The 27,470-nt window shown below is 40.2% G+C and overlaps 1 protein-coding gene across 1 annotated transcript in view; it reads right to left on the reverse strand.

Annotated features, from left to right (window-relative positions):
- Positions 1-27,470, reverse strand: part of ANKH (ANKH inorganic pyrophosphate transport regulator) — a 104,756-nt gene that overhangs the window by 24,777 nt on the left and 52,509 nt on the right. Inside the window, exons 4-10 of the mRNA XM_031058265.1 lie at positions 22,764-22,980; positions 14,315-14,433; positions 13,130-13,213; positions 10,571-10,741; positions 9,849-9,983; positions 6,852-6,944; positions 3,196-3,291 (exon numbers count right to left, since the gene is read on the reverse strand). Coding sequence (XP_030914125.1) covers positions 3,196-3,291; positions 6,852-6,944; positions 9,849-9,983; positions 10,571-10,741; positions 13,130-13,213; positions 14,315-14,433; positions 22,764-22,980 — 915 coding nt within the window. The remainder of the gene's footprint in view (positions 1-3,195; positions 3,292-6,851; positions 6,945-9,848; positions 9,984-10,570; positions 10,742-13,129; positions 13,214-14,314; positions 14,434-22,763; positions 22,981-27,470) is intronic.

Here is a 27,470-nt window from a genome sequence, read left to right on the forward strand (position 1 = left end):
TTCTACAGCCTAGTCCCTTCCCTCTGCTACACAAATTTCACATTCAGTTGCAGAGTCACAAAACATGGCTTTGGAAGGAATCCCCACTTACAACAAAAACCACATCAATGTGACTAATCACAACAGCTATCTTACCTATCAGGAGTTTAATGATTTCTGCTTAAAGCCTTTAAATAAATCAGCTTGTCTACACATTTTTCACTGAGCAATACAACTAATTCCCGTTTTTTGAAGAAGCAGCTTTAATACCCTAGCATAAATAGCAGCTTCAAAGCCATGAGACAGTACTTATGATCATCCTTGACAGAGCACATGTGCATGTTGCAAAGTTAGCCTGGAAAGGCTCAGGTGTAGCCTTTCAGGTCCCATGAGGATTTAAACAAACCATGAAGTTATGTTTCTTAACAAAACTGTGCCCTTTTTTCCTACTCTGACCTAATACTGTCAATACCAAGTGACAAGGTGCTTCTGTTGCAGTAGTAGGATTGCAGTACTTCTTGTGCAGGCATGACTGGTCTCTGGAAGGAGGTAGGACATTTTTCTCCCAGTTCTATTGAAATAGCATGTCTTTGATGATTGAAAGCTTCCCAAGGTTTTACATTGGGAAGGTGCTTCCCTGCAGGGCTGCTGCTTGTACTTAAATCTTCACTGTTATTTTTTCGAGTGGTTAATGGACTTCCTTTATCTTTACATCTTCTGGAATCCTTCTACAGATCATCCACTGGAAAATGCCTTTACATTACATGCCTGACTACTGAATTTGTTTTGTCCTATCAGTCTGGGAGCCCTTCCCTCTGACCTGAAAGAACTAGATGGTACCAATGGTGATGCCACTAGCCTGACTGCCATTTGTTGAAGTAGAACCCCTGAATAAAAACACAGCTATCACCAATGGCCATGAGAACTCACCTGGCCATAACAGAGGCAAATTTGAAGTCTACTTCCTTAGAGCCTGTGGCACACATTAACACGAGCCATCCCAACATTTGCTGAGTTTGTGTACTGAAGCATTTGCAGGCTTGTGCTTTTGAATATAACTGAATCTTTAGAGCTCGTGTCTATTTTTCTGCTCTGTCTGTTGACAAGCAATCCTAAGAATCTGTCACTAGCAGGCAAAAATAGAAATGGGACAGGAAAAGCTATGGACCTCAAAAGTGTTTCTGGAATTCCACTGCGGGCAGATGTCTCATGATGATCTCATGAAAGAACTGACCTTGAAAGTAAAATGAGAACTTCTGGATACAAAATCCCAGGAAGTCACAAAACAAAAGCTAATTGAGGTGATTAAAAATTACTCTGAAGAGGGTAGTGATGGTAATGTGAAAAGCTTGTAATCCATCAGAACCAGAGTAACCAGAACTGGATAAATATCATGGGGGATTAATAATACAGTCAGTTCAGAGAAAACTCTGAGATTGAAATAGTATTCTCAGAACAATTTAGAACAAGGAACGCTTTCCCCTTTGTGGGTTTGTAACAACACTGACAGACTTTGAGGAAGGCTCCAACTCTAGAGAACATAACTTTGGTCTGGAACAGGACACAAAAGAAAACCTCAAGACATGTGATGGTAGATAATGAGAGCTAGGGTCTCAAGGAAAGTCTCCAGACAATGGCCAATTCAGTGGAGGCATATGTGTGTTTCTTGCTCTAGGAAATACAAGTTAGAGCAAGAGCTGTTGGTCTCTAAGCCACATGAAAAGAGGTCAAGCTTAAGGAAATTAAAAGACAGAGGAGATGCCACACTGGTTCATACAATTCTGTCTTTGATGGTGGCCAGTTGTAGCTGTTTAGGGAAAAAGTATAGGAAACAAAGAGCAGAAGAAATGTAATTCAGCTATGGATGGATTGAACTGCTTCATTTTCAACTGTGAAATAACACAGAGTTCTGTATCCCACATTCTCAGGTGGGGTGAAGATGGTTACAGATATTTCTGGCTTGTGTGCTGTAACATTTCCTTTGACATAAATTAGTTTCTCTTCATGCATAAGCCATTTGCAACCCAGACATAAAGGTTCTACACTAAAATGAAGGGGAGAGAGAAATTCTGTCAGCACTCCCATGCTCAGTAGTGAATTTGTGAATGTAGGGAGAAGAGAATTCCAAAGCAGCCAGGTAACCCATGGAAAGCATGCAACGCTGAGGGTAAACAGTGAACCTGTCTGGGGTATGAGTAGATTCAATTGTGGGACTTTGAGCATTGTATCCTAAAACAATTGCCACATTTCCCAAGTACATTTCTAGTGTAATGAAGGACTTCTTCTATGAAAAACTTATTTTCTAGGTTCTCCTTTTCTTTTGTCCTTCTAGTGCAGGTACTGTGTAGAGATGATGTCCTGGCCCTCAGCACTGATATAAATCCATCCTTTATAGAAACAGACATTGGATTTACACTGGTCATCTGCTCCATTATTTGCTATGATTCCCACCAGCTGCAGTTTTCTTCCACAACTGCCTGTTTGTTGCTAAGAAGACTGCAGAAACAGTGTTCTTGGGGAAAATGCACTGTATTTATGTGTGCAAATTGGTCATTTTGAAACATGGCAGGCTCAGCAAAATTCCTCCCTGAAAATCATCCCCATGAAATGACACAGATTTAGATCCTTTCGTCAGTGTCAGTACCATCTCTGAGATTGCTCTTTTTAGTTCATTTTGAGAGCAAACAGAACAAACGTGCATCAAAGTACCCCCACATGAAAACCCAGTGCCAGGAGAGGCAGCAGGGAGCAGCTACTGCAGGGTCAATCCATGCTGCCTTTCTCACCATTCACAGTACATGAAAAATGCTCAGGGACAGGCTGCCATCCCACTGCATGTGACACAAATGAATTCTTTTGTCTTCCTGACACATTGGTTACATGAAGTTTTGCTCATTTTAAAAAAGAAACAAAAAGAGATGAAAAGAAAAGCAGGTCTCTGATATCTTTTTGCACAGGAGGCTGATTTGAAATGAAAAGTAGTGAAAATAAAATGGAGTAACTCCAACCTTTTAGATATCTAGCCTGAGCTAATGACAGCTGATTTTCTTGTTACTCCAATACTATGATCACACTCTCTTCTCCAGATAAAAACAACACAGCTTCACAAGACAAGACAACTCACCTTTCTTAAACTGCTAGTGCTTTTAGCATTTGGTAGAGGAGACAATTTTCTGGTTGAGATGAAAACCACTGAGCTGAACAAAGGTTTCTTACCGTTAAGGACAACGCCATGCAGACGAAAGTGAACTTCTTGATATGTGTGGCTGTGACGGTGCTGTTGGTGTTCACCAGTTTATTGCTGGGGTTATTCTAGGGCAAGAGAGAGAGATAGAGAGCATTAGCCTGGCTCCAGACTACCAGGAGCTGCTGGCACCAGGGTCATGTGCTGGACCTGACTGTCTGTGCCTGTCCATGTCTGACTTGGCTTGTTTGCTTTATAACCTAGAGCTTTCTGAGCACTTTGTACCACTACAGAACATTTTCTGCTTAAACTGACAACAACTGCTGCTATGGTCACTGAGGGCTGAGTAATCTCCCTACTTTTCCATATAATAAGTTCTATTTAACAAATTCATCTTTGAAAAAGTTTGGTAGCTCTTTCTAAGAAAACACCACATGATTTTTTTTTAAACCTTATTTTAATGTTTGCAGCATGTTTTCACAGGAAAAACTGGATCTGATTCCCGTTTACCACAAATTGGTACCAAATCAAGAATGCAAGCATCCTTACTGATCCAATTAGACAAGCAGGTAATATAAACAAAGCTTCTGGAACAGCTGGCTCCATTAATGCAGTTTAATGAACAGAACATAATTAGGACTATTAGATGTTCCACCTTGAACATGGACTCTGCACTCACATGGCAACAAAGTTTTATTTAAAACAACAATAGCCTTCTTCCAAATGTCTGATGTAGCAAATGAAGCTGAAGATTTAAAATTGCCCTTGGGGAAAGCATAAAACCAAATGAAATGGTCTGTGAAAGGAGAGGATCAAAGCAGGTTACCATTAGGAGCCCTTAAGGAAGAGGCTGTTAGGTCATCTATTGCATTTACCCTGGGACTGTTACACAAGTTTGTGCACCTGCTGATAAAACCTGTACCATGAGATGTACATTTATACACCCTAGCTGTAACTGGGGTAGAGCAGCAGTACCTGTCACAGAGTCAGCCTTCTCTACTGGAATCACTTGTAGGAGAAATAGAACTATTGCAGGCACATTTGGGGAGTGGAGCTCTGTGAACAGTACATAATTCTACACACATTCAGGTGCTTGATGGGATTTTGCAATTTAAGGCTTTTGTTCTGATCAGTGCAGCAATTGCACCTAGATAGCCCCACGTTCCTGCCTAAATACCTGCTTGGAATTTTGGGTGCTTGAAGATTTAGGCAACCCAGAACCTAAAGCAGGAAGCCACTCCATCTGACCTTTTTGGGAACAGGTGATGAAAACTCCCTGTAAACATTTTTTCATGCATCTATTACTATTAATTGTGTTTCTGAAGAAATACTTTGCTTTGCTGTTAGTTTTCACAGATGTGAGGATAAGCTTTGCTTACATCACTCACCACTGTTTAAATGAACTTTTTGCTGCATGGCCCAACTTTCTAGCAAGCCTAAAATAACACAGGGGAAATAAAGCACACCCAAAACAAGCCATCCAAAAGGGCTGCTAAGAAAAAGCTTTCTCATTTGTTTGTACCTCAATGCTGCTGTCCTTGCCCTTGCCACACTCTGCCATTTGCTCCAACTCTTGACCACATACTCTTTGGTCACAACGCTTCCACACTATTTAGTTCTCAGAACAAAACACTATGGAGCAAAAAGAATTCCCATCTAGTCATCAGATAAATAGCATTCCCATCTAGTCATCAGATAAATAGCATTCACAAATCTCAAAACTGGTGTTGCACTGAGCCAGGTGGCAGGGTCCATTAGGAGCAATGGCATTATCACCATGTAAAACAGCATACAGAGCACAGAACTAGCATATGCCTGCTCTCTTCCAAAATGTCAGTAGTAACCCTTAGCCTGAATGTAACTGCTAGGCCATGGGGCTGCTTTGGACACAAAGTCTCATGAAAGACTGAAGCAGGACCCTGCATCTCTCTTACAAATGTGAAGAGAGATAATGATTTCCCTTGTGAAGAAAATAATCTGAGTTCTCCAGTAGAACCCCTGAAGAGGGGCATCTCAAATCCCATCAGTCAGTGTGCTTCTGATGGCCATCAGTATTGCCAGCCTCCTGAATAACTAACAAAAGAAAATGGGAGTTTGAATGCAACACACTGTTTTGGCTTCTGAAAATCACAATGGGCACCTTACAGGGTCCAGAAATAAAAAAGTGTTTCTATTTGGGCTCTTCGGAGAAAAACTTATGATAAGGAAACAAAGCTTCTGGAAGGCACAGTGACACAAGGTGATGCATGACTGAGGGAAAAGCAATTCTCACAGCAATCTTCAAAAACCCACTGTGGGTTTCAGGTTTGGTATTTATTGTCTGAAAAGTACAGTGAAGGCAATTACACATATGGTTGCCAGGGTGAAATACCCTTTATACTGCTGCTACCTAATTTTGTACATTTTATTACAAATTGCTCTTCAAACATGGAACTAAAATTCCCATGAGTACTTTTCCAGCAGTTAGATAAACTGTACCCATCTGTGCCTTATCCTGGCATTTTCTTCCTCACAGTGTCCCACAAGAGCCCTGAGAGAAGCCATTTAACTGAAATAAACAAATGGACAAATCCTGGTCTAATCCTGTCGCCTCTGCAGTTGTCAGTGTATCTTTCACCAGCTAAATCAGACCTGAATTTAGGAGTCTTAATTGCTGTTACTACTGCTTGACAATAGTGCATTTGATTGTGGCTTGCATCAAATGAGGTTAGCAGCTCCTGAGTTTCCTGTCCCAAACTATTTTTATCTTGCAGTTCACTGGGTTTGCATCTGCAGTTCCTTTTGAGCAGCATGGCCTCTGAGAAAACCTACATGTGGTATTTTATCTGACAGGTCAATTTAGTTGTACACAGGCAGGTTAGGAGGTTGTGATTGATTTGACTTCGTGTTGGTTTTAAATTCTCCTTGGAAATATGGTGGATGATATTAAACAGGGCTTGCTCCAGTTAGATACATTCCAGAGAAAAAAATCCCTATTTTTCATAAGTATTTGAAACCAGAAAGTTCAGTTACTAATTAGTAAATAAAGGGAAGGAGACGATTTGGCATTTGAATTCTAGAGTCATAGGACAGGACTGTTCTTTGCATAATATATGGACTAGTGAGTACCAGTCATAAATCAGAGCAAAAAAAGACTAAACAAAATTAATTTTTGTTCTGTGCTCAGTTCCAGGAGCAGTCCTTGCATTCTTACATAATTACATGATTTACCAACAAAAATCTTCATAGCCTTGGTCAGCTAAGTCAGTACTACTAAAAGAATGTCTGTTATCTCTGTTAGTGTCAGACTGTGAAACACCCTTTGCTAAATATTAACATAAGCAAATGAACCCAAACCCACTTGGGAGATACCACAAAATCCAGAGCAGAGATGTGAGCTTGCTCATTCAGTGATGACACTTTCTGAGAAATCACTTCATTACCTGAGTAGAAACCTCATAGCAAGAACTTTTTTTAATCCCTAAAATAACAGCACCTATCTATCCAAAAGGCAGCTAAATACCTTGTAACACAGAGCTAAGGTTAAAATCATAAATCAGACAACAGCTTGAAGCCACTGAAAGCCAATTAATTTTAACAAGATTTTAAGAAAACCTATCAGTGAAACAACAAACAGAGAGAACTAGGAGGACCACACATGCAAAACCCCACAAGAGGTATTTATGACAGCCCTAACAGGGACACTCACCTTGTCAAAAGCAGGGTACACAGCTCTGATCTCTGTCAGCCAGCCATAGGGCATGTGTCCCACTGGATATGTAGCTGTCAAAATCGCCACTGCCTACGAATAGAGAGAGAGAAACATGAACCTCAAATCTTCAAACACAACAGTGAAACTAACACAGGGTGCTATTGCCCACCAGTATCACCTCATTGACCGTGGCACAATGCAAAACCAGACCAGGGACTTGATGCTTTTTGTTTCAGGAAGACCATCGAAATGGGCGTCACTTGGCCTGGCATTTCAAGCTTATGAATTTTTTTTTGTGCCATGAAGTTACCTAAGTCAACTTTGTAATTTCACCATCACTCTGATACTCTGAGATAATAGTTAACTTGAGCTGTGGTGCACTCCTTATCAGGCCAACACCTTTGTCCCATATTGCCCCTGAGTAATTTTGCCTACAGATACCTGAGCAGCAGAATGCCTTGCAGCTCACAGTAGTTTTAGATCATACCATATAATTTCAATTTATATGCATTTTACTTGGTTATCCATAAATAAAATGGTTTCAAGTAAGGCAGACTATATATAAATCATTGGATGTCAGTGACTGACTGAATTTGGACATCAATATGACTGCTTGGAGGCAGGTGCTCATCAATGAACACCAGACAAAAATAATTCCAGCTGAACATTATAAGAAACAATTCAATGCCTGCAATTTTAACAATTCATTGCCCTTTTACTCTCTCAAAAGTACAGTCCAAGAGGTTTATCAAGGACATAAGCTCCCCCCCCCATATTATGTATGAAATATTTTGGTGATTTTTCTGGCTGCTGAAGAAAAAGTCCAAATACCTTCATGTAGGAAGGGTGTTTAGGAGCTCTTCCTGTGGCTACTTGTAAATCTACTGTCACTCCAAATTTTCTTGTCCTCAGAGCTGAAGTATGCATCTGTACTGAGAACTGCCTGACTCTCTTTAACTCTAGAAATCAAAGTATTTGGGTGCCCTTTGTCTGCAGGTTTCAGATCTGTTACAATCCACATACTTCTGACTCATTTTACATCTGGCAATGGTAGTGTTAAGAAAGACTTTTGGTAACTATTGATGTTTCTGTTTCACTCCCAAACTTTCAAAATACATTTTCTTGATTATCTGAGCCCATTTTCCCATTATAAATTTAACTGCTGTCTTTGCTTGGTTAAAAGATCTATACAGACACAGGAGCATGTATTGAGCTAATTTGTTCCCTGTGCTGTTTAAAAAGGGAGTGGAATGTGGTGATAACCACAGAGAGGAAGAGAGTGGTATAGATCCTTCCCTGCTAATAACAGCATTAATAATGTTTAATGTACCTTGAAAAAGTAATTGGTTCAAATAAAACAAATTGGAATTTTAAGATTGCATTTTTTAATTGCACACCCTCCCATTACTGCATTTTCATCAGAATTTCCATCTATATGAAACCTAACTAGGTTAAATCGAGTAAGGAATATAAACGCTATTTTGCTTATTTTCATTTTTAAATCCAAAAAGTCTGCAAAGACACAGTACCTGTTAAAGGAAAAAGTATTCACTGCCATATTGGGTATCCTAGATTCTGCTTGCATGAAAGTATTAAGTTTTTAGTAGTGATTTTTTCCCAGTGTTTTTCCTCAATTAGTGTTATTCCAACATACATACCTGAAAGTTTTCCTAAATGTCTAGCACCTGTGTTTGACAGATGAGAAAGGCCCCTATGAAAGCCACCACCAAAGGGGCAGGCCAATCACCACAACTGTGCTGGCAGTCCAAACAAAAGCAGAGGGGGCTAGACAGTGCAAGTAGATTTGTGGTCCTTATGAACATGTTACAGCCTAGTCCTTCACAGGGACTCCCTGCCCACAGTGAAAGCTCCTGCTGTTATTAAATAGGAGACCTGTAAAAGTGCTGTGGATACAGATGCTCCAGACACTGATGTTATCTGTATTGTCAGCACCTCCCTTTGCAAAGGCAATTATTTCGGAAATCAGAAAAGTTGGGATGTGACCATAACTATTAGTGTAAAACTTCCAGTAAATCCCCAGCTGTGACATGTATTTGGAGTCATCCTAATAGCAACAAAACGGAACTGGCTAGCTATGAAATGTGATGCATCTAAAATTGAAAGTCACCAAGAAATGCAAAACTTATCTTTGCTAATTTTTGTCTCCCCTTGTACAAAGGCCACTGTTAAAACATAGACTGATCCCTGAATCACATATGTAAAAGTGTTAAGTTTCCTAAGTTCTTTTCTCACAGCTGTTTATTTGCAGTCCCTGGCACCCCCTGAGTGAGTGAAATACACCATATCATGTATGACAAATTAACAGCAGTTCTTTGAACTTCTCTTTTAATTTAGTATCTTACAGCTTTGCTTATCCTATGGCTATATGCATCTAGACATCCTCACATGAAACTGGCAGCAGAAATTCCCCAGACTTATTAAGAGAATGGGTCAGCTTGTGGTGAGCATTGGTAAAGGATATGCATCACAATCAGAAATCTGCCTCCCAACAGCTGTAGGAGACTTACTGGAGCAATTGAAATTCCTCAAGAGAAACAGGGTGCATTTCATATCCCAACCAGGAGGCAAAAAAAAAAAAAAATTATTTTTTATATTACTTTTTAATGTCTCTGTTCTGTGTGATGCACTGACTGTTAACAGTAGTTTCACTTCAGTTTGCACAGCCATAAAATATACATGACAGGAAAGAGTACGACATAGAACTACTGTCAACTGTCCTAAAATTCCTGGGATCTAAATGCTCCAGACTATATGTCCTTATGTGTAGAGCATGAAAACCTGGGATGCAGACACTGTTCAGTGAAAAAATTCTACTGGTCTTGCTGAGGTTGAGGTCCTAATAGACCTGGCAGAAGGGCTCATGGTGAGAGTCCAGGCAATCTTCTTTTCAAGCATAAAAAGAGCACTAAACAGAAATGTCCTTAAGACAATTTTTTTCTTGTCAGCTTGGCTGAGGAGCACTGCCTTTCTTACCTCTGTGGCTGCAGAACTGCCACCTAGGTCCCGGGAGACAAAAAGGTTGACAATGGGCCTACTTATTCGCTGAGTTGCCAAAATTAATGCCAAAGGCCACCAGAAACTCAGCATCTTCCTTATTGTAGCTTCTCCCTGCAACACAGGGTAAAAAAAAAATGAAGTGAGTTTGGAAGAAAACATGTAGCACATGACCAAAAGCAAGGAGAAAGGTTTTCTGCTTTTCCCATCCATTGTCAGTTTGGTACATTAATTTCAATAATTTTCAAGATGAGGAGCCTAAAATATTTTCACTCATGGTAGCAATACTGATTCAAAAGAAGATGTGTCATGGATCTCAATAAATAATGCATAAGATATCTATCTGCATAATTTGCTCTGACTACCAGACAAAGCTCCATGAAAAACAATATGACATTTGAAGAAAAAGAGAAATTTGGTATCTTCTTCCATATGAACTAAGGTGTTCTCCCTTTAGTTCATGCTGTGCTGTCTTACAGCTCAGTACAGAGGTCCTCAGCAGACACATCCAAACTATGGAAGGCATTGTGTCACATGTGCTGTTGCTGGAATAATTTCCACCATGCCTCTTTAACTGAAATGTTCTTCCTGAAGGACAGAGAGAAGGCCCTACATGCACAGTGGTTTAATGCAGTATTACAACACAAAAAAAACCCATGTAAAATTATTGAGTTCAAGAAACCACAAGCATGAAGACATACCCCCATTTCAGGTCCGCTTCTGTCAGGAATAACATCATGTATGTTCCTGTAGTATCCCAGGCAGAGAGTGGTACACCGGACAAGTGCTCCCATGTACAGGGACAAGATTGGGATCAAGAGAGGCTCCCTGCACTCCAAGTGACTGTGAAGCAAAATGGCTACAAAAACAACCTGCAGAGAAAACAAACAGATAATTAACAATTTGCCTGTGTGCTTCTCCAGGGCCAACACACCTCCTGGCTGATTCCTGTCTGATTCCTACCTAGCAACAACTTGCATGGCTACAGTTCTACAGAAACTTTCGTCAGGAGCCCCCAGTATTTGGTCATGTACATGAGAAGAACAGGAGTTAACTTCATGCTCTATGACACAGGACTTGAAGTTCAGGCAGGTGTCAGACTAGAACCCATAAATAGGAGAAAGTTGGCATGAAAGTCTGGCAGGGTCTGGCAGCAGGCATGTGGCTGAGAGTCACCCTTCCCAGGAGAATGTGCTATTCTGATACACACTGAGGCTGGAGACATGCTTCTAGGGTCAGCTTCTAAGCCCTACTGGTTTTTTTTTGAGCAGTGGGGATGGTAGTCACAATTAAAAAGCCAGATTTTTAAAATATTCATTTCAACATTTAGAAGCAGGAAGTCTTATGTCAACCTAATTTTCAGCTTTTTCAAGTGAAATTTCACTATTTCATTATTTGCTTTTCAGCTGAGAGCCACATTAATGTAAATTAAATGGAAACTTTCGGGCTAATGAACAGTTCATAATTCAGCCTCTTAAGACTAAATGCTTAATCCATAAAATGTAAAGGAACTGATTAATATGATATTATGCTCTTTGTTAAGTACAGAGTGGATGAAATGCCTGTTAAATTCCAAATTACTCAGGATGGGGGTCACAACTGGAAAACCAACTGTGTTTGGTGGTGTGAAGAGCAGAACCAAGACAATTCTGCCAGGACATGCTGGCATTTCAAGTGAGTTACAAGAAGTAAGACACACATTGTTCAGGTGCAGGTTCTCTCCTTCATTGCTAAAGGTATAGAAGTAGTTAAGAAAAACCACGCTCTGCAAATGTTCCTGAGGCAGGCCACCCCGCTTATGAGGGTTTTCAAACCTACAAAAACATTGCTTTTCAGTAAATAGAAGCAAAGTCAGTCACAAAGAGCCTGTGCACATGAAGCTACTCAAGAAAAAGTCACTACTGCCTGTGCCCCTACTCCCTGTGTGGGGTGCATCTGTAGGTGTAGAGTTCTGGGCTATGACAGCCACAACCTTTTGTGTTCTGGATTTGCTCTTGCTCTGTGTAGTATTCTGTTGAGAGAAGATGACAGGTGTCTTATTCTTCACAACCCTGAAACCCCCCTCACCAACCGCTGTGGAAAGGGCACGGCCAAAATAAGAATTTGTTTCTGTATTTAGCTCACATGGCCTGACAGCCAGGGTCAGGAAACTTTGTGGGTCACATCGGAACAAGAGCAGACCCTGAGGGTTAAGGTCATTTGCAGTAATTGGTATTATCTCTGGGGATTTAGTGCACTACTGTAGAGGAGCAGACCTGACAAATAGAGTAGCAACTAACCGAACAGTTCAACCTGGTTTATGGTTTCCTTATGTTTAGTGGAAGGAAAATACTACAGAAAATGGAACTAAGTGCCATTGACTTCATATTTCCTTTGATGTCATACTGTTCTATCCTCTTTCTTATCCAGTCATTACACCATACAGCTGGTAATGGGGCACTACAGCAACTGTTTACAGTTGCTGGGACTCTTCATTTCCAAATATTTTTATATGTTTTCAAATGAGGGCTGTATAGTGGTTCTTAAATGCTACAACACAGTGTGTACGAATGTTGTTTTTTCAGTGCGCCTAACATAAAGCAACAGGATAGTTAACAACTTCCTTTTGAAAGTTCAAAAAACATTTTGTCTTCTCTGAATCACCTAGGGGTTATCACCATAGACCCCTTATGGAGCACTTCTGAGCCTTCACCTTTTGGAACAGTAACAAGTACTCAGAAGGTGGCTTACACTGCATTTCCTTGGGTTAGACACCACGTGCAAAACTGACTGGAGGTCAGCTGGAGAATCATGCCTTCACTTCCAGCTCAGGATTTCACTGGAACTGTGCAAAGTGCTGGGGAGAATGTACAGAGAGAGACAGATCTATTTCAAAGCACTCTTTTGGCCTCAGGATTGGTAGGAGCCCTTGGTCTCCTTGCCTGACCTTTCTTTTCCCCAAATGTACACGTGTACATACAGAACTTGTTTCTCAGCCATTATGAACAGGGCTGTGGACGTGCTCCAGGACATTACCCTGAGGCAAACAGCCCAGGGAACTGACTTGATCCAGTCAAGTGAGACTGTCCTAAACCACAGCTGCCAGCAAATAGCCTTCACATGATGAACAGTCAGAGGGCAGCACACAAGACTGCCTCCTCTGGTGTCTTGCTTATGGAAGAGAGAGGAGGCACAGAGAGACTGTACTAGAGAGCTCCTGTTTAGGAAAGCATCTGCTCCATAACACAATGGGAACAGTGGCTTCTATGAGGACCCTTTACCTGAGCTATGACATCTGAGATGGAGGCACATCCCACTAGGAAACTGTACTTGTGTTTCAGCAGAATCCCAGCATGGGTCCATGCCTGAAAAAAAGACAGAGAAAAGTTTGGGAAGTGATTATGATATTGCGATTGACTTCAGGTCCAAGAATACTGTTTTCTGGTTGCTACATCGTACACAAACAACCTGCAGCAGTATCTGGTGTGAACCTGGGCAAACATTAGGCCATTAATGCAGAGAAAGTACTGTTGCATTGAGTTCCTCATGTCAGGCTGGCAGGGAGAATAGGGATAAATTTACAGACTGTATAGACATTTCTGAGCACATATAGTAAGAAAGCAGCCCTTCACAAGTCAGATGCTGCACAGGATGAATTATCATAGTAAATCTAATAAATTTGATAAATCTAATAAATGATAAATCTAATAAATGCACCTGCTGGATGCACTTCTAAAGTGTAATATTCATTGGCCCACTGAGTTACACTGAGTCCTGTCTGGAAAAGAAATCCAACTTCTTTTAAATGATCCATATTCTTTTTATTGTCAGCGACTGTTTCAGGCAATCAAAGTGGTGAGAGACTGGTGGAGGCATTGGCATGAGAAGGTTCTCCTTTACCAGTTTTACACAGAGGTAGAGGCTGCCACATTTTCATGTTGTCCAGGCCACAAGCAATGAGCCTGGTGATCTGGGAAGCAGCAGCTCTCCCCATGTGTGGCTCTCTTGCCCAAGCATTTGAGATATACTTGTGTTAGCTGTGCTTGAAAAAACTGGTGGTAAGAAACATATTTTTGACAAATTTGCTTTGAGAAAATATTTGTGAGCTCTGCAGATCTGGCAATGCGTGGCAAATCCAAATCTTTCACTACAAATCAGAATGAGGTCACATACAGACAACCAGCGCAGCTTATCACAAGACTACCAGTGCTTTCCAACAGGCACATACTGTAACTCTGACAAGGCAGCTGAGGTTTTTGACATTTGTTATGATCTCTGGATGTTTAAAGTCCACTCAGATGCTTTCTCCATGTAGCAGGAGATGAGTCAAGGTATGTAGAGAATTACTGCTTGCAAAGGACACACTTCTGCATACTTCAGTTTCCCATCAGGTAACAAAGTTTGTGAACTAAGGTCACAAAAACATGGCATTAACCTTAAATTTCAGTTCTGAATCAGGCACTCACCATGGCATCCATAAAAGGGAAGGCAGCAAGATAAAGGAAGGCCCTCCGAGTTTTACTTCCCACTGATTCATCCACATGGTGCAGCTTATTGATAATGTAATACCCCAAATCACTATATGCTGTAAAGAAACAAGATAAGAATGAAAAACAAAGCTTGCATATGGACTCTTGGGTGAGACAGTCAGAAGTACCTGAAAGGCTGTAATGCCTTGGAGCTCGGACACACATCCACTTAGCAAGCAGCTGCAAGGGCTTCAGATATTGCAGCCTCACCAGCTGCTGTTTATGACTAAGAAGTGCTCTCATGGTTCTTTTTAAAGTAACCTTTGGCAGAGGCGTGATAACAAATGGCTGGATTGGGAGATGAGTATAGTAAGTGCCACATCTGTTTGCTAAATGAGCACACTGGTACTCCAGAAAATCTACTGCTCCTTCATTAAATCAAGGCTCTTTGTTAGAAAAGCTTTTTCACCAGGCATTGTGTATTTCATGGGATATAGTGTCTTATAAACGCTGAAACCATCTATTATCATTATCCTGACATACATTATCCTGACATTTACCTGTAAACCTGCCCAAAGCTGTAAAAGGATACTGTGATTTGTGATGGCATGCAACAAATCACACTCAGTATGTCTCTCCCTTACTCTGCCTAATGACCACCTCTGCCAGGACACTGCTTTGCTGTGCAGTCCCTGGGCAGCCTTGACCTGCCTTAGGTTCCTTCCTTATCTAGAGCCAGCACCTCCAGAGCCACAGGTCAGAACAGGGCACCTCTGGAATTCTGACTGCCAGCATATTCTTCACCATCCTGTTTCAACCCAAGACAACTTTTAGTGTTGGACAGCTCTCTCTTTCCAGGCCTCTCTTCTCAAAGTGTTGAGTTGAAGGCCACACAGACATGGAAAGTCCCCACACAGCTAGCTGCAGAACTGCTTACAGTTCTGTTTGCACCCATGTTATCCAGATGTTTTAAAAACCCCAGAGTCCTCCCAATAACCAGGAATAACAAAGGCTGTGATTGGAGTCTGAACTATGGAGACAAATATAGTATGCATAGGTAAATCATCCAAATCAGTTTTAACTTTTTATAAACTATGTTCTAGACCTGCACATCATTACTTGATTTCCTCTATACACTTGCAATAGCTGTTACAAGAATTATTAGGCCAATCTCCTCTAAGGCAAGTAATGGCAGAATTATTTGTGTCTGGGGAATCTTATTTCAGTTCTCTCCTACCTGTGTATTTTCTAAGTTAACTATTTAAAATGTGAACATCTATCTAATTTTCCATTTATAACAACCCTATTATCTTTGTACAAATCTTCATACAGGGTATTTCAGGAAAGATCCTTTTCATGCATGCAGGTCTCATAACTGGATTGACAAATGCTAACATTAGTCATCAAATTCAATCCTCTTAGCCTAAAACTGCCTTTCATAACTTGTAAACAATATTTGGAAGCAATTAAACAGGAGTTTAAGTTGTCATTGTTTTGTGATGGCTTAGAGATACAGCAGTTAAACGATTAACAGAACTGAAAAGACTATTTGAGTCCAAATAAGACAGTGTAAACAAGACAGTAAAATAAAAGAAGGTGGTATGACAGCACTGTGAACAAGCACAAGCCTCATTCCAGATAACCAGGACTGCCCAAAAGATGCTAAAAATGTTAAAAACTCCTCCTTTCCCTATGCTGGTCCATATCTATATGTCTTTCACCTGAACTGTAACTGTTAGACTCACAGTCTCCAAATTCACTCAGTAAATCCCAAGTTGCTTAGCCATCTTCCTGAGGCACTCCCAGCCTTGTTTCTTTTTGAAGAGGGTTGGGGAAGAATTTTGAACTAGGACTCCAACTTTTCTTCAGTTTTAAGAGGGCAGTTTAGTCCCTCAAGTGCTCAGGTGCTTGTTGTAGTTCAATCAAATATTGAGCACAGCCTCTTTATATTTTTGCAAGAATAGCCATGCACCAATCTCACTTGGTGTTTCAAAAACTCTCAGCTACAAAGGGTTTTTTGTGTGGTAAGTCCTTGTGGAAAGCTGCTTTTATGGCAGGGCAGATCATGGATGTTCCTGAATCAACTTATTTCAATGAAGGAAAGAAATCTGGAAGGTTTTTGAGGCAAGCCATGTGGGAAGGTCAGATTCACTGAACTTTCTCTTAGATTCCATTGAGTGTGCTTTGCACTTCTGCACAAAAACTTAAAAACCAGTGCAGGTAACACACCACCTTATCCTCCACATGGGGACTGAGAATGGTAGTCCATGTTCTGAGGAACCTGCTTCTGTGGAGGGGCCACCTCCAGCAGGGCAGCCCCAGAAGCACAGCACGCTGCCGAAGTCACCCTTCCCTGCCCTCCCTGTCCTTCATCTGTTTTAAATGAGACTTTTAAAGTGTTTAGAATGTGAGTAATAAGCAACCTTTTTGTCTCTAAAGGCCATTCTGTTTGGTTTTTTTTTCCTCCTAAAATTTACTATTACAGAAAAATTCACAGAATCAGAGGTCAGAGGATGAACTACTCTCACTTTTAAGAAAAGAGTCATAGTTTATTGGCAGGGCACTCTCAAGGCACCTATGCCATTACAACTCATAGCACCACATTTTTAAGGTTTCTAGGGATATGAGCACTGAGCTCTGTAAGCTTGAAAGATTGTTTTTTCTCTCCCCATCAAAAAAAGTTTAACTGCACTTTTTAATGTGATTTTGGTTTTAAATTCATAATGGTTAAACTTAAAACATTATTTTCAAAATAGTCAACTATTTCATATGTCAGTGAAAGCACAAAATCACTTTCGCTGATGTCCATAAATGTTTCTGCCCTCACAAAAAAGGATTTAGCAAGCTGAGATTCACTGACAAACATACAGCCATGTGTCAGTGAGCCATGAATCAAGCAATTGCTGATGCAATTAGAACTTAACCTTGGCCAACCTTACAAACTTATTATGAAGAATGGTACAAAATTAATAACACAGACAACAGAGCCAGCGAGTATTACATGAATCTAAAACAGATGGCACTTCCCACTTCTTGCATCATTTCAACTAAAACAGAAAAGTCAAGACAAGCTGCTTGTTTGCTCTTCTCTAGTACCTCATTTGTTTTGCTATGTCTAAGGATCAGATTTGCTACAGAAGCTAAGCAGGAATTCTTGCTTAGCAAGAATTAGCTTTTGGTTTTTCCAGCTGAATTTTAAGAACCAGAAGGTCAAGAAATGACACTGAAAACTGTACACCTAATTGGATCTCCTGGTCCCTACAACGATTTCTCTAGCAAGCCAATTACTACCACACAAACTTCAGACACCCTTAAAACAACACACTCTTAAGGATGCCAGCAATCTCAGACAAATACCTGTACTGTAGTTATTTTGGAGCTGACTGCTACTGAGCTCATCATACTTAAATCACAAAGAAAAAACTCTCAGAGGAAGTGACACCATTTACTTCTAGACACGGAGCTACATATATCAAAAATAGCTTTACTAGAAGAAAAAAATCCAAAACATAATTTTGGGTAAAGGGTGTTCTTTCTAGGCACATTCCATTTACATACTTTGCTGCCAGATTTAAGAATGTACTTGGAAACTTGAGAAGTAACAAATCTATTCTACTGCTTGTCAGAAAGATGTTTCAACATGGCCAAAACTCATGTTCATCAGTTTCTGAATTACAGAATGTTCTGAGTTGAAACAGACACACAAGGACCAAAAAGTCCAGCTCATAAGTGAATGGCCTATACAGGGACCAAACCAACAACCTTGGTGTTATTAGCACCATGCTTAATGCACTGAGCTAATTTGTTCAGCTAAGTGATTTGGGCAGATAGGAAAATACCAATGTGAAAAAACAATAGCAAATCTTCATTTGGAGATGCCACAGGATATACAGATTTCTTTACGTCTTTGGTTAGCTTGAATTTAAAACAGAAGAGAAAGCCTCTGTTTTCCCCATGTGAAAGCTCAGATGAGTGTTTAAGGTGTTGAGATTTTTCTTCTTTGCTTATTATAGTAATACATAAATTAAAGAAAACCAAAACAGCTTAGGAGCATCTCAGTGAAGACTGATTACTGCAATTATATTTTTCTGTGCTCAGGTCTAGCTCCAAAATTGCATTAGTTGATTGTCCCAAATCTATGAATGACTTTTAGTATCTGAAATATCTTTATATAAGCCAACATTTTGTAAGTCTCAAAATTATCCTGTTTTAACTGAGACACAATCACTGCTATCCAAAAGTGCTTTCTTCTTTTGTCCTGAGTACCTTGTTGAAAAGAAACTGCCCCTGTTGTGGGAAAAGGGTGGGGGCAACCAGGGAAGCATGTTACTGCTTTAGTAATGACTGTGCTGAAGTAGGACAAGTTTTTAATGAATAACATTTAATTTTTATTTAGAGAGGAGGAGGATGGAGAAAGCAGCAGGCCCAGATATATTCTTATTTGTGTTCCTGTGCTGTCCCTTTTTTCCATGGCAAAATGTTTAGTATACCCCAGTACAGTGATGTACAGTCTTGTTCCTGCACCGTCTTGTTCTTGTCGGAGTAAGACTGATTGAAAAAAAATACCTCAGCTTGTTACAACCCACTCTGTAATTCCTAGTCTCTGGAAAATTCCAGTAGGGTTACACTGGAATTGGTGGGGTTACACCTATGTCTCAATTCCTATGGAGATTTTTAATGTACATGCAGTGATCATGCATGTGGGAACTTCAAAAGTATCAGCGGAATTGCCAGGAACTGCTGAAGTGTTCCCCTGTGCAATCTGTGGCCCACACTCAGCAGCCTGACAGCAATAAATGGGCACCAAACAAATCACTCACATGTCTTGGCCATCCAATCCACCATAGATTACTCCAGAAGTTAACCTACGAGTTTACTGGTTACTAAAGTTCCAGCCTTTTTCTCCTGGTGATGACAATGATCCATCATGTAGTTTTAATCAGGGATAGTAAAACGCAATGTAACTGCTGCCCTGTCATTTCTGGAACTACTGAGAATTATTCAAAAGGAAATAAACTTTCTCAGTATACTATTTCTCAGTAAACTAGTGAAAAGTTGAACAATGATGTTTTATTGCTGAAGAAAATGTGCATATTCTTCATGACACTGATGTTAAAAGGCTCATTTAGTATGGAGGGCTTACCAGCAACACTAAGAAATGCATTATGTTAGCATAATGATATATAAATGACTTTTCTCCTCTGTCAAGCTGGCAATTTAGTAAGACGTCAAAAATATGCAGAGACAGGCTTAGTGTCTTGAATCCCTTCTCTTACAGCCACCAAAAAGCCAGTCTCTGAAATAACAGGACACTTCAGACCCTGGCTCCATAGTGACCTTCCCACCAGGAGACTAATTGGTGGCAGTAGCTGCCCTCAAAGTAGCCCAGGGGAAGGAAGGCAGAATGAATATTATATTCCAGATCACACCTGAAACAGCCAGTCCAGGAATACTGTACTGACAAGGTTTACAGCAGGGCTGGAAGTAGGATGAGAACATGGCTTTGAATGCCTTTGGCCACCTTGGTTCTCAGTTGTTACTGCTACCTGTACAGGGGAGTGACTGGAGCTGCTGGTGAGGACTTTGCAGACCTTCATAAGGATGTGGCTGGGTGATGACTGAGGGACCCAGAGGTTGCAGCTGTGAGTTCAAGTGGTTTAGCTCAGCCAGTCACTGGCACAGAGGATTGTGTGAGCCCCAGGGGGGAAGCAGCAGCGGGAAGCGGGTGCTGAAGCAATGAAGCATGAGTCAGGTGGGTGAAACAGTCTGGTTTGATATTTTCCATGAGTAGAGGCCACTGTTTGTGAGGAGCTTTGTGTGTAGACTGCGAATAGTCTCTATCACAGTTGGAAATGTGGTGATTCATTGTGGTCACTGTGTTTCTACCACCACTTGTTTTCTTCCTTTTGGTACTCCTCATTTCATTGGGCTTTTTGTTTTCTGTTTCTTCCTGGGCTTTGACAGTCCATGGCAGATACACGTCATCTTCCTTAGCCCTATATTTATTGCATGTGGAAAAAAATTTAGTCTCCTGAGAGGTATTTGTTTCTCTTTTTCATCCACCAAGCACCAGGGACCTGTATTTGTGTCTCTTGTAGATAGCCAGCTGTTGGGGAGCACTTGCAGGTCCTAGGAGGCCGCCTGTCACTGGACTCCTTCTCTTCTTCCCGCTATGCAGGCTGTGGATCTGTGGGTCAGAGCAAAATAATCAGGACTTGAAACAGGTTCAAAGGAAACTTGGAACATAAAATTTGGCAACATCACCCAGGCAATTGGTGCTAGAATCTGACTAACTCCATTCCCTCAGGCGCTCTGCCAGTCTCTGCTGTGGCCTTTGCATATTTTCAGGCATAGACAAGTTAAAATACCAAAAAATATTTTGCAGTCTGTCACCATAAAAAGCTGAAAGATTGTGTGCAGTCCTTTAATTCAGGACTTTAAAGCATGGCAAACACAGCCTCCTTTTTTTCCCAGTGTCTGCAGAGTGCATTTCAGAGGTTCTGAACCCAGCAGGGCTCTACTTCCAGGCAAAGGCAAGAAACTTAGCTGACAGGTTTTCCAACCATTGTTCCAAACACCTCCTTTCAATAAGATGTCCCACATGGAAAATCCACTTATGTCTTTCACCTGGAAATCTGATAGTTACACTTAAAACTTTCTTAAAATCTATTCTAGCTTAAAATAAAATACTGTATGACTAGAAAATAACTTTTTATCCAGCTGGCAAAGGCAAAAACTTTGACCAGCACTGGCAGAAAAGCAAGTGAGCAACTAGAAGAGCAGCTCTGGGGGATGAAGAAATATTCCAAGCAAAGAAATATGAGAGCCAAATGTACAAATGGGCCAAATTTATAACACTGACTCAATAAAACAGCTTCAAATGTAAACATCCTTAAGAAGTGACCAATCGAAATCAGTGAATTATATTAACTGGAATGCATGGATTCAGTTTATAAAATTAGCAACATCTAATCCCTGGCACACATTAGCAATATCTAATCCCTGGCTAGTGAGCCATAACTGTAAGCATTTTTTATGACTGTAACGTGGAGCAAAGCTAAATAGCACAGGCTTGCATATCAGTGGTGGAATAAGAGATATGATGGTCAAAACAAACTGCAGTGCTTGGGAGGCACATAGAGCTTGTGAATATAGCTGGCTGCCAGAAAAAGGGTAAGAGCTGGGGGCATTTGTGTTTACCAGATGGATCTTGAACCTACTCAGGCAGGAACTGAAATAGTTCTATTCTATTCTATTCCATTCCAATCCATTCCATTCCATATGAAAAACCCAAGCCATGTTGCCCTTGAGATAATAACAGCCTGATAATGAATGCTCCCTTTGAGGACACTCTGCGATTTCACAGTTCAGGATATTGCCTTTACACTCGAATTTCCCATTTTTCTGTGATGGAATGACACCCTACTGGCGCTGATCCAATCCATGGATGTCAACCAACACATGCCTCCATAGGCTGTCACAATTACCTCCTCCCTCCCACCCCTTACAACTCTCAGCTTTTTAGGATTTTACCTGCTCAATGTAGTGCACTCTCTGCTTCTTCCTCCAGAATCTCCTGTTCCTTGTTGCTGTGGTCCAGAGGTTTCAGCTCTGTAGAATGAGCCAGAAGGTGCAGAGAATCTCGTGGAGTTGTCGGAGAGGATGAAGTTAAAAGTCTTCCACGTTAAATGCCTTTTATTGCTGTGGCAGATGCTTGAGCCGATATCCCATTTTTGTAGTCTCTCAAAAACTGGCAAATCCCGTGGCTGCCTTTTTAAATGTTCAGTTTGTGTCTGTTTGTCTATTTTCTTTGTTTCAGAGTACACTCAGGGAGTTGGTCTCAGTTTGGTATAAATTGCTCGTACTAACCTCTTCCTCACAGATTAATTACCCAACAGATGTGGATGATGCCTAGCAGCAGTAGAGAGTACTACCTGATAGTTTAATGAGGTTGCTGGGTTCTGCCTGCTGAGAGTTTTGTACTGTGAGATAAGTAGCAAAGGAATAGGTACAGAAGGAGTACACCAACAACGCCATCAAGAATGACAAACAGCCCTACCAAGCACACCTTGAAGTCCTGCCAAACCAACCCAGCAGATACTGCTAGCTGATCATTACTACCTCACAGTAACACTGAGCTATCAGCTTCAGGCAACCTGTCAAGCTCATCAACGTTTTGCTCACACACCTGACTGAAAGAGATCAGCAGCATGTTTTGTTTCCAGGCAGGAGAGCCCTGTGCTTGGAATCTGCTCCTTAACAGCCTGTTTAAAAAGCAATAAAAATTGCATGGATAGGCAAGATACCAGCCCAAGAGAGCTCATCCCTTCTGCATCTCCTGTTGTACTTACAAAATGAAATATTAAGCCTACAGCTTAAGCAGTTTGAAGAATGGGTAAGGGAAACAAATTAAAAGTCATATTAACTAGACATGAAGTGACCTTACCTATTAAAGTATGAAATACAGCAGCTACAGCGCCAGCCACAACCATGCACAAAACTGCTTTGGTCCTGTCTCTCTTGCTGTTCACAAACACCAGACCTACGTTTTTGAAGTCACTCATGGGACCCGTGAAGAACTTCATCAGGGAGTATGCCAGCCCATAGCTGGCCAACATTTCCACAGCATCTTCCTTGACAGCAGCAATGCCCCTGTTCAACGCCTGTTGAAACACAGAAAGAGCAAATGATGTAGCACATGTGGAAGGGTACCAAACACAATCTCCTCCATCTGGTTTCTGAAGGAACAAGTAAGTTTAGCCATCATTGTTTTCACCCCAAGCTGGACTTTTATTTCTTCGGACTCAGCAGCAGTAACTTGTGACCTGTGACACAGGCAAAATAATTCAATATAGACTAAATTAAAGTCAGGTAGACTCAAAGATAAGGTACATATCTACTTCTGAAGTATATTATGGAACTTCTGCCATACCAGAAGTCAGTCTCTTTGCTTTTTAGAGTAATTTTATGGCCTGGTAGTAGTCATGGATAATACAAAACCACTGAAATACTGCTCTGAGGTTTCAGCCATGATTTCAACAGAGCATAGTCCTTGCAGCTCATTTTTACAGGCAAAAGCTCTGACACACACTCAAAGTTAAGGAGCTAAAAATTTTTTTCCATGTAACAAGCTTTTCATAATATCCCATGTAATTGCTGTAAATGGCTGATATTAGTCTATTACTTTCATTGTTTAATGAGGCCAAATATGCATGTGATTAAACATAACTGATCTCCTTTCATGTAGTTGACATGTACATATTTGTGTATATGCAAATTTGTGTATTTGTATTTGATACCATATTCATTTATATCCCCTTGTAGGAAATTTAAAAATAACTACAGCACATATCTTTCAAGACATATTCAGGAACAACTAACTTACTAATTTATTCTAGGTCTATGTTTAGGAAATGTCTGCCAATTAATTACTGAGAATTAGATGGATTATTTTTATAACTGAAGTGAGCTGTAAAAAAGATGTATAACATTCCTTCAGATTCCAGCTTGAATCAAAATGCTTCTAAAGTATTGAATAAAAATGACAGAATGACAAATTTTATCTGCAGTGTGACAGCATCAATCATCTGGTACACCCAGCAAACTGTTGAAACAGTATTAGATTCAAAAAGTATGAAGGATGAAATATGATTTTGTTTTAACAAGTATTTAGTTCCTATGGGTTACAGGTGATGTGTGTTGACAGGGCTGCGGCAGTGAGGCCAACCAGGAACATCTCTCCAAGCCACCACCCAAGCCTCACTGACACTTACACAGTTCAAATACCACTTTACCTGAATGAACAAACCAGCTAGAGTATCATCAGGTAATTGTGGCAAAGTCCTTCCATTTCAAATATAAGCGTAAGATTTTTATTGCAGTTATTTGACTTTATTTGCCTTTCCAAAGATCATACGAGCAAGCAACTCCTATTGACTTGAAAAGAACCTGCATCCCCAAAGTAGAAATGAGCCTTTTTCCTACTGTTCTTTTCCATTCTTTCTACAAGACATTCTTAATTTTTGAAACTAAAGCTGCACTGTCAACAGAGCAAAAAGCTGTAGAAAATACAAACTTCTCCACCTTTGATGTCTGCCAAGTCTCTCTCTTTTAATGTGATCTGACCTGAATGCCTGAAGCTCCAAATATTTTCATCTGTCTTGCTTCAGTTTGTTCCTTCCTGAAAGCACCATGTGTTAGATATGGAATAGCTGCAGCTGCTTTATGTAACTTTTCCTGGGCTATAGATAATTCCATCTATTGCATTGATATCAGTTCAAATTATATTAAATCTGATGATGCCAAAAGCACTAGTGTGTGCACAAAAGTGTATTCAAATAATTTGTGAAACAATTTGTGAAAGACTGTGGCCTCTGAAACGAATATTCAAGTGTAGTTGTCTTTTGCGATGATACGTGTGATGGTGAAGTAATCAGTTTCAAGGTGTATACAGAGTTACAATCTTCTAATTTAAACTTGCTAAAAAGATGCCTAATCTCCCAACTGCTGTTGCCAGTAATAGACAAACAGATTTAAATTATGCCAAATAAAGGGTTCCTTGATCATGGCTCTTCCCTTCTTTTTTCTTCTGTCAAGAATGAAATATTTCTGGTACCTTCAATTTAAAGAGAAACAGCTAACCAATATCAGGCAGGCTAGTTTAAAAACTTCTCATCACATGTAAACAGCTGAATTATTTTCAGCAGTTTCACAAGCACAAGTGCTTTCTTCCTGCTTTGTACAACTACAGAATAGCAGAGTCTGTGGAGGATGGTAATCCACTTCTGACAAGGCCATGGAATAAACATGGCTTTAAGCAATAACTTAAGGCATGGCACTATGATCTCTCTGCAGAGAGAAACCTTTGCCTAGCACAGACCTCATGCCAGTGAAAACAGCTCCATATGACTCTGGCCCCAGGATAACTAAGTTTTTCCATCTAAGTAGGACAGACAGAAAGACTTGAGCACTCCTCTTTCTCTCACTTTCTGGTTTTACTGATATCTTTTGAATGAACAAATGACAGCCAAGTAGATAGCTTCTGAGTAATCTTCCCTCGAGACACCCTGTGTACCAGGTAAGGTAAACTGGCAAAATCCAAAAGGGACTTCTGTAAGAGATCTGTTGCCATTAATTTTACGCCTGTGGAATGTGTGGCTGACATGATGAAATACTCCAGAGGCTAGCCCTGAAAAAGCAATCCTTCTAAATGCTTCTTTGGAAAGATCCTTAGGAAATGAACAGTAAATAGGGCTGTGTTTTGGGATGGTTTAGCTTCTGTAGCCTTTTTCTTTTCACTTTAATATGTCAATATAAAACTCTTCATCCTCAATTTTCAACTCCCTATGAAAAGTTGCATAGCTTTTCTACCCTATGTACTTCCAAATATTTTTGCTGCTGAAGCTGTTGATGCCATATTTGATATCCTAAAATTCACAAGAAGTCCCAGATAACTGATAAGCTGCTTTGGTGCACAGTATGAAAGACACAGATACTTGATCTTTCATAGCATGCCAGCCATGCAGTTGGCAATCTTCCAGTCTAATTTCCTGTTAGATTTCCAATTAAATCTGTCATAAAGGAAGGCAATATAAACCAGGGCAAGGCCTCCATTTTTTAATCTGCCTCTATTTTGAACCCTTTTTGTGTGAACAGAAATCAATAAGGAAACATCATCAGTAGCATCTGTATCACAAGAAAGCATCCCTCGACAGATTTGTGTAGCTTGTCGGTGAAGTCATAAAGAACTAGGTAGCAATAATACTAATGACAATATTTAACACAGCATGTTAGCTTGATTACACATTTCAGGTATCATTCCCCTTTGAACTGACTTATTCATACCATACTTGATGGGATAACTAGGCAATCCAGATGCTGGAAGACAGGCAGATGTTGGTGACATCACCTTCGCCTGAGTTCTTAATGAACCACTAATCTAATACAGTAGTAGGTGAAAATGTCACAGTAAAGTGTAATTGATCAAATTGATTAAAACAAAGCCATAGATATCGCCGACCCTTCTTCTAGAAATAACAGAAAAAAACCCCACAGAACAATTCCAGGCAGAGCACAGTCTGGTAGACACATGGACAGGTTAGATGAAGTAAGTCATAGTCCTAAAACACTTCTCAAAAAGGCAGGCACCAAGATGCATGGTTAATTCTATGCTATGTCTTCTGTAACACATTTGTTACCACTAGAAAGATGAAATCTTTACTAGACGACCATGTAACAACACTTTAAACCTTTTTTTAATGAATAATTGTGTGCTGTCTTTAATGTTCACTAAAATCAGAGAGGACCAGCATTTTTAAATTCCCATCCAGAAGATTCAGGTCAGAGGAATATCAAATACATTTAACAACATTGTAAGCCAGTAACCACGTCTTTACAACTGCATACTGCAGCCAGCTTTGGCCTCTTAGAAGGAACCTATGAGACCTTTATCAAATTTCTAGGACATTCATAATGGATGAATCCAACAAACGTTTGCATGCAAAGGCAAAGTGATTTGAAAAGCAACAGTTGTGAGAAAAATGTCAAAGGTCTAACTTGTCCTATTTTGCATGAACTTTTGGCACTATTCACTAATGTTGGCAGAAAAGGTTTGGTTCCAATCTAGGGCTACACACCTCTGTTGCCAAAAATTCAAAGGCTGTCTCTTAAGCTGGCTCAATAGAGTTTGACCATTATTCACATGATCCTCCCTTCCCAGAGACTGCTGCATATTTTACTTAGTATTGATTCAAAAGTATAAAAACAATTTTAAAATCCACCAGGAAAGCAACATCTATTGTACATGTTTTCTTCTGCTTTTAAAACTGATTATTACCTACACACTATCTACATTTCACTAGTGTGTATCTAACTATGCAACACTTTCTACTTCATTTGAAGTTAAATACTGATTGTGCAGTCAATACTTGACCCCAGTGCATGTGTTTTAAACAGGAGGATGTAAAATCCAAGAAATGTAATTTTTGTCAATGCTCAATTTTGCTTATCCCAGAGAAGCAGAATGCGACATACTAGAAGCTGGCATGTTCCTATGGCTTGTTTGAAACTGGGACTCTGCCTGAGATGTTTTCAAGCATGTCCAAGCTAGTTATCTACTTACAGGTGACATCAAAAACCTGCTCAATTTGGCAGA

The sequence above is a fragment of the Geospiza fortis genome, unplaced genomic scaffold (genome assembly GCF_000277835.1).
Source record: "Geospiza fortis unplaced genomic scaffold, GeoFor_1.0 scaffold281, whole genome shotgun sequence".
Taxonomy (NCBI): domain Eukaryota; kingdom Metazoa; phylum Chordata; class Aves; order Passeriformes; family Thraupidae; genus Geospiza; species Geospiza fortis.